Source organism: Eschrichtius robustus, chromosome X (assembly GCF_028021215.1).
Source record: "Eschrichtius robustus isolate mEscRob2 chromosome X, mEscRob2.pri, whole genome shotgun sequence".
In the NCBI taxonomy this organism is placed as follows: domain Eukaryota; kingdom Metazoa; phylum Chordata; class Mammalia; order Artiodactyla; family Eschrichtiidae; genus Eschrichtius; species Eschrichtius robustus.
The window spans coordinates 5582645-5597827 of NC_090845.1; the positions used below are offsets into that span (position 1 = coordinate 5582645).

At 43.1% G+C, this 15183-nt stretch overlaps 1 protein-coding gene across 4 annotated transcripts in view; it reads left to right on the forward strand.

Annotated features, from left to right (window-relative positions):
• Positions 1-15183, forward strand: part of STS (steroid sulfatase) — a 182944-nt gene that overhangs the window by 109804 nt on the left and 57957 nt on the right. For all 4 annotated transcript variants that reach the window (XM_068532747.1, XM_068532744.1, XM_068532748.1 and 1 more), the window contains one exon: positions 668-804. In XM_068532747.1, coding sequence (XP_068388848.1) covers positions 668-804 — 137 coding nt within the window. The remainder of the gene's footprint in view (positions 1-667; positions 805-15183) is intronic.

Here is a 15183-nt window from a genome sequence, read left to right on the forward strand (position 1 = left end):
TACAATGGAATATTACTCAGCCACTAAAAAGAATGAAATAATGCCATTTGCAGCAACATGGATAGACCTGGAGATTATCATACTAAGTGAAGTAAGTCGGTAAAAGACAAATATTATATGATATTGCTTATACATGGAATCTTTACAAAACAGAAGCAGACTCACAGACTTAGAGAACAAACTTATGGTTACCAGTGGGGAAGGGTAGCAGGGAGAGACAGATTGGGAGTTTGGGACTGACACGTACACACTGCCATATTTAAAATACATAACCAACAAGGACCTTCTGTATAGCACAGAGAACTCTGCTCAATATCCTGTAATAACCTAAATGGGAAAAGAATTTGAAAAACAACAGATACAGGTATATGGATAACTGAATCGCTTTGCTGCATGCCCAAAACTAACACAACATTGTTAATCAACTATATTCCGATATAAAATAAAAATTTTTTAAAAATTCATTGCCATTAAGTCGGAGCTGATTTAATTTTCCTTAGTTAGTATGCTGAATCTGCTATTATCGTTTGAGACTGAAAAATTATAAATGCCATCTTTTTTTTTACCAAGGGAATAAACATTTTCACTTTCAGAATAAAAAAAAAAAAACAGCAACAATGGTGGCCAACATGCTTATTTTGCTCTTGGATTTTGGTTTTTTTTTCAGGAATGCTAAGACCCCTTTCTTGCTTGTCCTGGCTTTCCTACACATGCACACGGCTCTCTTCTCTTCGAAGGACTTTGCCGGCAAAAGTAAACACGGCGCTTATGGAGACGCTGCCGAAGAAATGGATTGGAGTGTTGGTATGTGTACCTTTATCTTCAGTCTGTCCTTCAGATGTGACTGAGGCTTTTCCTGCTTCTATCTTATTTCCTCTGAGTTTCCACCTACGTCCCCGATGCCTTTAGAGACAGCACGTGCTTTTTGTTTTTGTGTTTCAAAAGAAAGGAAGCCAAACAAACACTAAGTGTGAAAGGTAAGCAGAATATAAAAAGCATCTCAGCCCCGAGTCCATGCTTGTGGTTACCAATGGATACAGCACCAAGAGGAGTCTGGGTCTGTGGGCTGGTGATCAAAGAGATGAACAAAGAAAAGGAATCACAGCATTAATCCTTATAATTCTTTTAGCAATTCAATGTGAGCAACCCCTTGTCTGTAGCAAAGTTAGGCACAGGGTAGATTCGGGAGACAGAGGACTCGCCATGGGCTACGACCTTGGTGAGTCTCGATGCAGTAGCCCTGGGGTCTTTCCTGGATGCTGTGAGCCCCACTGTGTTTCCTTCTTCTCCAGCTTGTGTTCTTCTTGCTGCGTCTGTGAAGACGGCAGGGATTGCCGTGCTCTCTGTGTCCCTTCTCCCTAAGCAGACTACCCTATTTCTGAGAAACGTAGCATGTTTTTTAGAGGTACTGGGAAGACTTCCTTCTGAGGTTTCCTTTTTAAATGGTGTGTTGCACATTGACACGAGATCATGGTGACCGTGCTTTCTTCTGCACAGCTACGCAGTCTCAGGTCTATTCCACAGAGTGTAGGGGAAGCCAGAGTATGTGGGTTAAGCAAAGGGATGGAAAATCAGTGGGTTCTGAACTTGGCGTTCAATTCCTGTCTATCCCAGAGATGTCTCTTATGGTGACGTTGCTCGCTCCATCTGGACAAAATTGGACAAAATTGAGCAAATGGCACCTGTGAACAGGTTGCTTAAGATTCTTGCATATTTCCTTTCTTTTCCTTCCCCCCCCCCATCTCCTCTCGTTCTTCCTTCCTTTTCTTTTTATGCCCTGGATTGATAGTTTTTTCATCGAGATGTTTTGGAGATGTTTGAACATGGCCGCAGAGTTTCTTGGTTGGTTTGTATTAAAAGCAAACTGAGCGTGATTTGGTCACCAACGTTGGGAATGACAAGAACAAGTTTTGTTTCATTTAAATCTTCTAAGGAGCACCGTCTTTTGGACAAGATGACTGTACCCTTATTCTAGCTTCTAGCTCTTTCTGTTACTATCTCCGTGAACTTGAGAGGTGTCTTAAACCTGTGGGCCTGATGAATTCAGACGAGGTAACTTCCAAGTTTCTTTCCTTTCTAACCTTCTCTGTGATGCTGTCAGATAACAGAAGTGAGTACAGATGATGAATACGTACTAGGAAAAACAAAACCAGAACAACCTGCCTAATGAGATTCGTAAGAAGAATTCATTATACTTAGGGCTTTGACATACACCCATACAAGCCTGCCTTCTTTCACTTTTCATTCTTAAAACGTTGCATGTAAATTAGTTTACATTTTCCACACCGTAGTAGTGTAAATCAGTAGAGTACTTCGTAGTGTGAGTCAGTAGAATATTTTATCTCTTTAATGAGCGTTAAATGTTAGTGTAACAGGTTTCGTGTACAGCTCTCTGACGTTTGTTGGCTAGCAAGCAAACTCATGCTGGTGTCATCACACTTGCTGATTAATTTTTATTTAATTAGAGCAGTACATATGCCTACCCTGACTCATTAAAAAAGTCTAACTTCCAGTGTTTTCCTGCTACTGGTCCCTCTTGAATAAAACAGAGAATGTTTTGTAATCTTCGAGATCTGCGTTAGACCCTCATATCATATTAATAGATGATTGTGTTCTTTTTTTGCCAAAAAATAAAAATCCTTCCCTTAAGCCATTACATTCATTTCACAGGATGTTTCTGTTGTTTTACAAATACCTCTGAGCATTTGGAGGAATACTCCTTCTTTCCAAAAAGAGCCTTTTATTGTCACACAGAAGGGGACGGTAGCACTCTGGATAATTATGTAATAAAATAACATGAGAGTATTGGCTTAAAAAGAAACGCTGCTAGTACCTTGGGCAGCTGAGCTACAAGATGTTACCCAGAGAGGGCACGTCTCTGTCCTTTAGAGCATTTTCTTTCTAAATGTTGGGAGGCAACATCGTTATATGCAGCATAACTTTCCCCACTGTGGGTTTCTCTGTACCTGTGAAGGCAAATTCATAAAAAGAACCTTTCTTATTTAATCGTCCGCCATGGCCAATCTCACCCCCTATCATGGTGCTGGATGGCCTTATTCTTACCTGTGTGATCGCTGTAGCTTGTATTGTTATCGTGACGCAGGAAGGACTGACCGCACAGATGTGGTGTAAGGTCTACGCCGTGGAGCTCGCGGTAAAAGCTGGCAGGGGTAGCTGAAATCCTGGAACTCGAATACTGCCATGCAGTTCGAGGGGTGGGCAATGTTCTAACTAGGACACCCACCGCCTACGAAGTGCGTGCCCTGCACCCGGTCCGGGGCTTCACAGGCGTCCCCTCCCTTCGTGCTGCCAACAATCAGGGCAGCATTCCTGCTGCGTCAGAGTGGTATACAGTCGACAGTAAGTCACAGGGAAAGAGCTGGTTCCTTCATTCATCACTTCTAGTAGATGCCATTTGTGTGCCTAACATTTTTTTTGAGGGAGAATGCAATGATGATGAGACCTTGGCTTAAGAGAATTTAGGGGCTCCTAAGGGATTTAAGATTCTTCCAGGTGATCTTGTGATAACCCAGAGCAGAAAGGAATGAATGAATGTCCCGAGGGAGGTGCAGGTAACGCTCGAGTGGTTTCAAAGGGGAAGGGTCTCCGTATGTGACCAGTGGCCGGCCTCACCATTTCAGCAGGGCACACTTACGGGTGAAGCCTTTGGGCAGTCGTGGCCCTATTGCCAAGTCTGATTTTCTGCTTCTCAAGCAGCAGAGCTTTGGGGGAGGAACAAATGGGTAAAATCACAGTGTTTTCCAGTGCACTCCAAGTATTTTTTCTTTGGGGGGGCGGGGCATGCGTGTCATTCTAGCTGTTTTAATGACATCTACCAGAGACCTGTGAATGGGTGGGGGGCAGAGGGAGCCGGTGGAGGGATGGAAGTGGTTCCCGCCAGTGGCTTGTTATCTGTGACGTGTCCCCGTTACAGTACTCACAGCTGCAGGGGGTCGGGTGGAATTTGCCTGCAATGGGCTTTTGTTTCGCTCAGGATGAAACTAGCAAGTTCTGTAACCTACAGAGAGAATGCAGGTCGAGAACAGTGAGATGAACGTAAAAATAAATCTCTGGCTTCAAATCAAACCTTTCAATTAAAAAAAAAAATCCCTGCCACTTCTACGGGTTGGGACCCAGTGGCTTACGTGAGATTCTTTCTTTCAAACAGAAACACTAAGTCTTTTTCTTACGTGGAAGCAACACCGACCTTCTTAGTGGGACCCCGGAAGTCTTGAGGAGTTTGGTTGTCAATTGCTTGGGGTCTGAGATCTGGCACCCCTTTGGGCCGTGTCTGATAAGGCAACCTCAGTTTCTTCTCCTAGTGATTTTCCCGTTGGGGCTCTGGGCAGTGCCACCGTCTGTGGTTACAGGAATGGAACAGCGAACCCGGCGGAAGGAAAAATAATGGATGAATTCATGAAAGGCGAGCTGGGGGGATGGTACAGAATGAATCCTTTTCCGTACCTGCCGTGTAGTCAGCCATGTGCCACAGAGCTTTTGGCCACACGTCAAATCTGTCTTGACAAATGGAGAATACATTGGAAAGCCTCATTTAGCAGGAGGTCAGGATGGTCCCAAGAACCTCAAGAAACCCAAGGAAACTCTGAAAATAAGAAGGCTTAGGGATTGGTCCAAGTCCCTCAAACATACAGCATAATTCTAACTGAGGTTTGGCTTATTGGCCATAGGTCTAAGGAATGATCTGTTTAAAAACAGACTGTTTCTAAAACTCTTGGATTAAAATAGTTGTTGGAGTCTGAAATGCAGCGTACGGTGAATAACCCCTCAGTGACAGGTGCATTTACTCAGGCAAAAGTGCTCTGGTTGAGTTTCTGTAGAAGACATCCTCTTTAGAATGCTATAGACCAGGCCCATAGTAGGTACCCAGTAACTAATTTTTCAAGGTCAAGTCATGGGGAGCAGGTGCCTGTTAGTTGTAAGGCCCTGACTGTGGTGCTGGAATTGCTAGGAAAGCATGGCTTTTTCTTACACATGTGGATACTGGTCCAAAACATGTGGGAGTGGATTCGATGGCTTTGCAAGAATATTAAAAGCAGTCGAGCACCTTGTGACTCAAGATTTATCTCCATCTTAATCCAGGATAAAAGTTTCGAAATCCACCTCCCTGTTTCTAGTTCTCGAGAACTAACATTGCAACGTCGATATTCTTTGTCCTTCTTCTGTTCCGTGGAGAGTGCCATCTGAGCTGTAAGGTTGTGTGTTTCGCTTGGGATTCAGTACATCAATTTTCCATCTTGAATTTTTAAAATGCTCTTATTCTTGATAAGCGAGACCTTCTTTACAACGAGAAAATCTGTACTCAGCCGTAAAAAGGAACAGAATCAGGCCATTTGTAGAGACGTGGATGGACCTAGAGACGGTCATACAGAGTGAAGTAAGTCAGAAAGAGAAAAATAAATATCATATATTAATGCATATATGTGGAATCTAGAAAAGTGGTACAGATGAACCTATTTGCAGGGCAAGAATAAAGACGCAGACGTAGAGAACAAATGTACGGACACCAAGGGGGGAAGGGTGGGGTGGGATGACTTGGGAGATTGGGATTGACATATATACACTACTGTGTATAAAATAGATAACTAATGAGAACCTACTGTATAGCTCAGGGAACTTTCTCAGTGCTCTGAGGTGACCTAAATGGGAAGGAAATCCAAAAAAGAGGGGATTATATGTATACGTATAGCTGATTCACTTTGCTGTACAGTAGAAACTAACACAACATTGTAGAACAACTATACTCCAACTTAAAAAAAAGTGAAAATCATGTGCTTGCTTCTGAGGCATCCTGAAAATGGAAGGGCAGGTAGGCATTCAAAGGAAGGGCAAAACAGGAGGAATCCCCAAAAGAAAAATGAAAGAACAGCCAGAGGATGAGAATAAAGACGAGGGGAAGTAGGGTCATGGCCCTCAGGGGTGAAGAGCATCTCAGGGAAGGAGGATTAGCACCAACCAGGACTTCTGAGACATCGTGTAAGGAAGAGGTGAAAAGGAAGCACAGTGCATTCAGCGACCGTGAACTTTAGGGTTGCATCAGATTGCAAAGCAAGGGAAATCTGAGGAGCTGGTGGTCAATGAGGTTGGATGTCCCTTTTTTTTTCATTGAAGTATAGTTGATTTACAATGTTGTGTTAGTTTCACGGATATTCCTTTTTAAGAAGCACAGAGGAACTCGAACACAGGGAGGACTTATCAGACTGTGTCGAGCTCAGCTCTGTTTGGAGACTGTGATTTGAGTGTCGGCATCCGTATGGGGGGACTGAGTGATTTTCAGTCCAGTGCAGGGGCAGAGAGAAGGATCATGGAGTTGACGGACGATTGAGATTTTGCTGGGGTGTACCAGAAAACGCGACTGGACGTGAGAGTTGGGTGGTCATCAGGAGAGCCAACTGGACTGGCAGAGTAGGGGAGGGGAAGGAAGAAGGAAGGGGACTGGTGGCTTGGGAGGTGACAGGCCGGAGGTCCAAATCGGATGGTAGGAAAGGTGTCGGCAGGCTAGGACAAGGTGAAAGTGTTTACATTTCAGGAGTAGAACAGTTCCAGCTGTTCCCACATCCATGGCATGTATTTACTTTTTGGGTATTTTTTTTTTTTTTTTGGGCCGCGCAGCATGGCATTCGGGATCTTAGTTCCCCGACCAGGCATGGAACCCGTGCCCCCTGCAGTGGGAACGCGGAGTCTTGACCACTGGACCACCAGGGAGGTCCCTGCGGCGTGTATTTAGGATGATGAGTGAAAGACTAGGATACACTCTTCTCACGTCAAGAGATGAAGTAACTGGGAAGCCAGGGTGTTCAGCGGGCACCTTTGGGGTGACAGGGGTGCACCAGAGATGGGGACCTTGGCCGTCCTGTGATTGTTAGGGCTGAGGAGCTTCATTCCCTTTCAGAGTGGCGGTTTACGGCTGGGCGGGGGGCTGGAGGGCTAACGGTGGACTTTTACAGGGAGAAATGCGGAGTCATTAGGGACCACGGGCTCAGGAGCTGAACTTCCAGTTTCGTCAGTTAGACAGTCACAGCCGAGGCTTGGAAATTATTGCAGGGGTGGGTCACCAGTGGAAGGCCCCAGTTTTTCAGAGGTTTCAGGGAGGAACAGGGGTGGTCCGTGTGCTCTAAAAGCTCCCAGCCCTGCGCAGCAAAGCCCCATCTGTCAACGCAGGGACGCAGAGGCGGTGTTAAGAGCTGGGTGCTCGTAACACGTGGAGCGTTGTCACTTTGTAGCCATTGGGCCCGAGGTCGTGAGCAGAGCTGGGGGTGCACTTTGAGGTCACAGGAACCAGAACGTGAAGAGTTCCATCATAAAACTCTTCAGCTTCTGAAGGAAAGCGCGTGTATTTGCCCAAGTCTTCTGCAGCGGAGGTTGGAGGTGGTGGGAATTCTTAAATGTGTGTGTGTGTTTTTTTTTTTAATTTGCATTTTTGTTGAAAAGTATGCTCTGCATGAAGGGATGCTCAGCGTAGCTGATTATTAGAGAAATTCAAATAAAAACCGCAGTGAGTCAGAATGGCCATCTAGCCATCGTCAAAAAGTCTATAAATGCTGGAGAGGGTATGCAGAAAAGGGAACCCTCCTATACTGTCGGTGGGAATGTAAATGAGTGCAGCCACTGTGGAGAGCAGTATGGAGGTTCCTTAAAAAACTAAAAATAGTTGCCATATGATCCAGCAATCCCACTCCTGGTTATATATCCAGAGAAAACCGTAATTCGAAAAGACACATGTACCCCTACGTTCATTGCAGCACTACTTACAATAGCCAGGACGTGGAAACAACCTAAATGTCCATCGACAGATGAATGGATAAAGAACATGTGGGACATATATACAATGGAATATTACTCAGCCATAAAAAAGAATGAAGTAATGCCATTTGCAGGAACATGGATGGACCTAGAGATTACCACACTAAGTGAAGTAAGTCAGACAGAGAAAGACAAGTATTATACGGTACCACTTATATGTGGAATCTAAAAACTAATACAAATGAATCTATGTACAAAAGAGAAACAGACTCAGAGACGTAGGAGACAAACTATGGTTATCAAAGGGGAAAGGGTTGGGGGAAGGATAAACTAGAACAAACGTAAAAGAAAAGATTGCTAGATTTAATGACAAAATCTATTATTTCCTGATGTCAAAAGAAGAAGCTAACCAGACCAAAATCAGTTAAAAGGCTTTTGCGACATCTATGTAAAATGAAAAGAAAATCTGTGTGATACAGAAAGAGCTCATACAAAGAAATTGATAAAAAGATAAGTATCAGAGAAAATGAGTTGTACCCATTTGCAGTATCAGCTCACCACAAATTGCTAGCATTATGATTTCTAAAAAACAACACCCCCCCAAAAAAACTTTGTTAATGAGTCAAAGAGGGCATCTTATATTTTTTATTTTTTTTATTTTTTTAATTTTTTTTATTTTTATTTTTTGATGATGATGATAACGATAACCATGGCCAGGGTTAAGATTTATTGAGCCAAACCTCCTTGTTTTTTTTTTTTTAAGTTTAATTTTTATTTATTTATTTATTTATGGCTGTGTTGGGTCTTCGTTTCTGTGCGAGGGCTTTCTCTAGTTGTGGCAAGTGGGGGCCACTCTTCATCACGGTGCGCGGGCCTCTCACTATCGCGGCCTCTCCTGTTGTGGAGCACGGGCTCCAGACGCGCAGGCTCAGCAATTGTGGCTCACGGGCCTAGTCGCTCCGTGGCATGTGGGATCCTCCCAGACCAGGGCTCGAACCCGTGTCCCCTGCATTGGCAGGCAGACTCTCAACCACTGCGCCACCAGGGAAGCCCCTATTTTTTATTTTTTAAATTTTTTTATTGAAGTACAGTTGAAGTAAAATATTATATTACAGGTGTACAGTATAGTGATTCACCATTTTAAATGTTATACTCCACTTATAGTTATTATAAAATATTGGCTATATTCCCTGTGTTGTACATTCTTGTAGCTTATTTTATACCTAATAGTTTATACCAAAAGAGGGCAACTTTTTTTGAAAGTTACATATGCCGTACCATATTGATTCCTAAAGAGGTCAGTTTCCTTTCTTTTTTTAATTAAACAACAAAAATACTGATATGGTAAGGAGCTCCAGCAGCTGAATTTTTCACGAGGTCGCCTCTGCTAACCATACTTCTGAGTTTAGCTTACAAAGTGTATTTTAAATATTCAGCCAACACTTCTTCTGAATCCCAAGCCATCAATGGCACAATTATTAAAACTCAACTCAAGCAACAGATTGGCTCTTATTTTCTCACTGGGGCTTTCCTTCATTGAAAATTCCCTTTGGGAATTTTGAAAAAATTTTAAGTCGTCTGGGAGAGAGAGCGAGTGTGTGTGTGTATGTGTGTGTTTACACTTGTCCTTTTGCATTTTCTCTTCAGCTGCATCCTTAATAACACACCTTAAAAAATGCATGAGTTTGTAAAATTTGCTTAATTCAATAACTTCCGTGGGATGCTAATTCCCCAAAGTGGAAATTGAATTTTTTAAAAAGGAAATGCACCAATTTATTCCGGACAATCAAATCTTAGCTATATGCTTGGGACGGCAGCTTAGCTCTGAATCAGATAAACTGTGACCTCCAGTGCTATCACCATGATCCCTGGTTACCGAGATAATCAGGAAACAGAGCCTGCAGACGGCATCATCCCTGGGACTTTTGACAGGGTCTGGTATTACAAAAACCTCTGCCTAATGAACAGATTTTTCATTCAAGCAGATCTAGACAGGAGAGAAATGAAATCCTTTCCATTACAGACCACTGTTTGCCTGAGTGCAAGATACATAATGAGGTTTTTTTTTAAAATTTATTTATTTATTTTATTTATGGCTGTGTTGGGTCTTCGTTTCTGTGCGAGGGCTTTCTCCAGTTGTGGCAAGCGGGGGCCACTCTTCTTCGCGGTGCGCGGGCCTCTCGCTATCGCGGCCTCTCTTGTTGCGGGGCACAGGCTCCAGAAGCGCAGGCTCAGCAATTGTGGCTCACGGGCCCAGCCACTCCGCGGCATGTGGGATCTTCCCAGACCAGGGCTCGAACCCGTGTCCCCTGCATTGGCAGGCAGATTCTCAACCACTGCGCCACCAGGGAAGCCCCATAATGAGGTTTTGAAATTTGAAGGAAACATTGAACAGGAAATGACGACAACCTGTACGTTGTAAAGGAATGACTAATACAGACCCACCTACATATCATTCTCTTTCCACGATTGTCAAATCTATTTAATAAAAACACAGGATAAAAAAAAAAAACACCTACTATTCTCAATTAACAAAGATAGACACGAAGTTTCAGGACATGTACCAAAAAATTAAGAAAATGTGCTGTTAGGCTGTTTGGGAGAGCTTACTGTGAACTTTCAAAATGCAGGGCTTCTGCAAATAATATATGGGGTATTGTTACTGGAATATAGGTTTATTTTTTAAATTTTATTGAAGTATAGTTGATTTACAATGCTGTGTTAATTTCTGCTGTACAGCAAAGTGACTCAGTTATGCATATATATATATATAGATAGATAGATAGATAGATAGATAGATATATTCTTTTTCATATTCTTTTCCATGATGGTTTATCATAGGATATTGAATATAGTTCCCTGTTCTGTGCTCTATACTAGGTCCTTGTTGTCTATCCATCCTATATATAATAGTTTGCACCTGCTAATCCCCACCTCCCAATCCATCCCTCCCCCACCCCACTCCCCCCTGGCAACCACAAGTCTGTATGCCTGTGAGTCTGTTTCGGTTTTGTAGATAAGTTCATTTGTGTCACATTTTAGTTCCACATGTAAGTGATACCATATGGTATTTGTCTTTCTCTGTCTGACTTACTTCAGTTAGTATGATCATCTCTAGGTCTAGCCATGTTGCTGCAAATGGCATTATTTCATTCTTTTTGATGGCTGAGTAATATGGAATACATTTATTGAGGTTCATACTCCTTGCAGCCTTGAAGGAAATGAATTTATGATACATGAAAATCAAATCACCTATGCCAAGATTTCCCATTATTGACAATTTCTGAAGTGTATGTTTCAGGAGTTCTTTGTGAATGACAGGGCATGGGTTGGCGGACACAGTGGACGTGAAAGATCGCTGACCAGCCCAGAATCATGCTTTCTTCTGTGCCGCTACTTTGGGGCAGTTTTCTGTTCCTGCAGGGGCTGTCGTGTATCAGGACGAGGTCACCCTTGAGTTCTGGGCTCCACAGAATTCAAGAGCAGAGTTCTGAGGGCCCTGTCTACCTGCATCTCGTATACCCTTTTGTAAGAGAAAAAAAAGTTTTTTAATTGTTGTCAGTGTCATGTGTATTTTTTATTTTAAGTTGAATGTTTTCCTCACTAGGTGTAGTTCTTTTTCTGATGTCCAAAGTCATCCATATTATGCAAAACCAAGGAATGCAGACACAAGCAAGAGAAAGGGATCGCCCCATGTGACCCCACCCCTATTAGGTAACCTCGTTCAGGGATCACTCCATAGCTTTCCTGTCTTATATGTTGCCAATACTATGTAAGAAGACTAAGATGCAATCCTTATTATTGAGAGTGTTTTATACAAACTCTATACACTGTTTTGCAATTTTCATTTTCCACCTACCTATATGCTTAGGCATTTTTCAATATCAGCATTTCAATCTTCATGTCCTCGCTCTTAGACTATGGTTTACTTAATCAGTCCCCTGGGAGGGACATCTGAGTTCCCACCAACTTTTTGTTTTTCTATTTCAAGCAATGCTATCGTGAGTATTCTTCTCTGTATGTCTATATGAACTTGTTGGAGCATTTTTTTAAAGAAAAAATTCCCAAAATTAAAATGCTGGATCAAGGAGTCTTTAAAAATTGAGTTTTAGTAGAGACCGAGTAAAATGTCTTACCCTTGTTTTTCCCGCAACAGTGGGACACACACTGAGGATCTGTGAGAATGCTAATTTCCTCATGATCTTACCAACTCTAGAATTATGATTCTAACAGTGTGATTCTGGAAGTATTGGGTTGGCCAGAAAGTTCGTTCAGGTTTTTCCATAACATCTTATGGAAACCCGAATGAACTTTCTGGCCAACCCAATATTTTTACTTGTAAATTTGTCAGGTGGAAAATACTCTTTCACTACTTAAATTTCCCTTTCTGCTGCATGTGAAGTTGAGACTACATTTTAGTCCAGGGTTGTATTTTTTTCTCCTAAGAATCCCCGTTCATATTATTTGGCCATTTTTCTATTGGATTGTGGGTCTTTTTCTTGTTGATTTGTATGGGCTTTTTACATATTAAGGACATGAATATTTTACTTGTATGTTGCAAATATTTTTCCTGCTTTTTTGTTTGCAGTTTCATTTTATTTATAGAGTCTTTTGTGATGAATTCCCATGGTCAGATTTGACTGCCTTTCTTTCATGACTTTGGGGATTGACAACTGGCTAAAAAGGGCTTTCTCTACCCACCAAATTATATAGCATTTGTCTTATATTTCCTCCCATTATGTTTATGGTCTCATGCATTACAGTTAGGTGTTTAATCTATGGAGAGGAATGTGTGTGTGTGAGTGTGTGTGTGTGTGTGTGTGTCCCCATGAATTGTCATTTGTCCTTTATTATAGGTATTGGTCTTGGTTGGGTAGCCCACCTGGCTGGTGTGGGACCTCGCAGAACTTGAGTAAGATGGGTGTTTGTGGCCTGATGCTGTACCTTGCCTCTGGGCAGCAGGCATCAGGTCAGGCCCTTTCTTCAGGTTTCTGTGGATTTCACAACAGTGGAGTCCTTACAGCCACTGTATATCAGGTGTCTGTAGTCCGGGGGTCTCTTCCCATGGGAACCAGCACGGGACGATTGACAAGGAAGGTCTACCCTGTGAGTGGACATGGGGATCGGCTCACACCTGTCCTGACACCCCCGGAGGTTGGTGTCAAGCATCTTAGGGCAGACAGAGATGGCAGCCACACCCCTTCCACTACCTGTTTCTCTTTGGTGTTATTGTCCCACCTGGCCAGGGACACAAAGCCTTCAGATCATGCAGGGGAGAGGCTATCCCCAAATACCCGCAAAGGGAGGTCCCTGCTCTGCTCCTAAATGTCTTTGTGGGAAGTGAGGAGGGAGCAGTTTGGCAGGTGCCGTGTTCCCAGCTGCCCTCACCTGTGCGAATCCCACCTGCATCCAAAGCTCAAGGTGCACGCCTGGGATCCTGCTCTGCCTTCCCCTGATGGTCCGGAATTGGTCTTGTTCCTTCTAGATGAGTCACCTTTGCAAAGAGAGTTAGGACGCACATTCACCCTGTTTCTAGAATCCTCAAAAAACAGAGTGAAAGCTATATCGATTTTTACTTTTAGAAGATGGAAAAAAATACGGGATTGTTGGAAGACATTTATAACCACGTTTCTGAGTGTGCGGTTTCAACAAAGGCAGGCAATTCATGAGCTGAGCCCTTTCTTCCAGGTAAGAAAGTTCTCAAAAGGCTGTTAGGATATACCCAGAGAAAACCATAATTCAAAAAGACACTTGCTCCCCAATGTTCATTACAGCACTATTTACAATAGCCAGAACATGGAAACAACCTAAAGGTCCATCGACAGATGAATGGATAAAGAAGATGTGGCACATATATACAATGGAATATTACTCAGCCATAAAAAGGAACGAAACTGGGTCATTTGTAGAGACGTGGATGGACCTAGAGACTGTCCTACAGAGTGAAGTAAGTCAGAAAGAGAAAAACAAATATCGTACATTAACGCATATTTGTGGCATCTGGAAAAATGGTACAGATGAACGGGTTTGCAAGGCAGAAATAGAGACACAGATGTAGAGAACAAACATGTAGACACCAAAGCGGGGGAAAGCGGGGGTGGGATGAATTGGGAGATTGGGATTGACATATATACACTACTATGTATAAAATAGATAACTAATGAGAACCTGCTGTGTAGCACAGGGAACTCCACTGTACAGTAAAAACTAATACAACATTGTAAAACCACTATACCCCAATTAAAAAAAAATTAAGTTAAATTTTTTTAAAAAAGGCTGTTAGGGATGGAGTTGCTCTTGGCTGTGTTCAGTGAGAGGTTTGGTGTCGTGTTCTTGCCTCTAGTCCTGGCCCTTGTGGTTTTCACTGCGTCTTCAGACTTTGTCCTGTTGTCACACCGCCACCACCTGGCTCCCTAGCAATACTGATGCTCCCAATAGTAAGCGTGTGCATCTTCTCTCACCTGCCACTTACTCTCTCCAGGTGCCGTGCCTCTGTAGCAATCCCCGTGTAGTCCTGTGAGGTGGGTGCTGCATTACCCCATTTTACAGATGTGCAAACCAAGGCACACAGGTGGAACCGGCTTGTCTCAGCAAGCTCTCACAGCTGGCAAGTGGCAGAGGCAGAATTTTGATGCAGGTCCATGCTGTGACACCCCACATAGTGTTACTTGTGACAGATGTCGTCGTGAGATGTGGCTTCTGCATCTTGATGGCAGTGGGCCTGTCAGGGAAGGGCGTAGACTTTGGGACCAGAGGCCCGAGGTTCCACCCCACCTCCTCCACACCTGGGTAAACCGGGGCAGGTTACCTCTCTGGTTGGACCTCTATTTCCTCATCTGTAAAATGGGATTCTAACATTGCCTGTCCAGTTGCAAACTGGTATATATATGTACATGTGGAAAACTTAACATAAACCATAATGGAAAAGAATATGAATATGTATAACTGAGACACTTTGCTGTACACCAGTAATCAACACAACATTGTAATTCAACTATACTTCAATGAAAAATAAATTAAAAAAGAAAAACTTTGCAAAAAAAAAGCAACAAAAAAAACAACAACACTGCCTCTCTTGCTGGGCCATCTTGGAAACTGTCCAGGATGTGTTAAGAACTCTATAGATGTCCGTCAGGATTATGACAGCTACACACACAACTTCCATTGTGTGTCTTCACTTCACCATCTCTCCTCGAACTATACTTTCTTAGTCTTTTTTGGTGGGAAAGGGGAGCAAATGGCCTCTGATGTCGTGGGTGCCAGTTTCACGTGTTAGAGTCTTGTGACATCCTGTTGGTTTGACGTGTAGCCGTGAGAAAATGGAGTAAATGTGACCGAGTTCAAGCTCGTACCGCTCCCCGCACAGCACGCCGATACATAGAGAGACGAGTTAGTGGGGCAAGGGGTAGCGACTTTATTCGG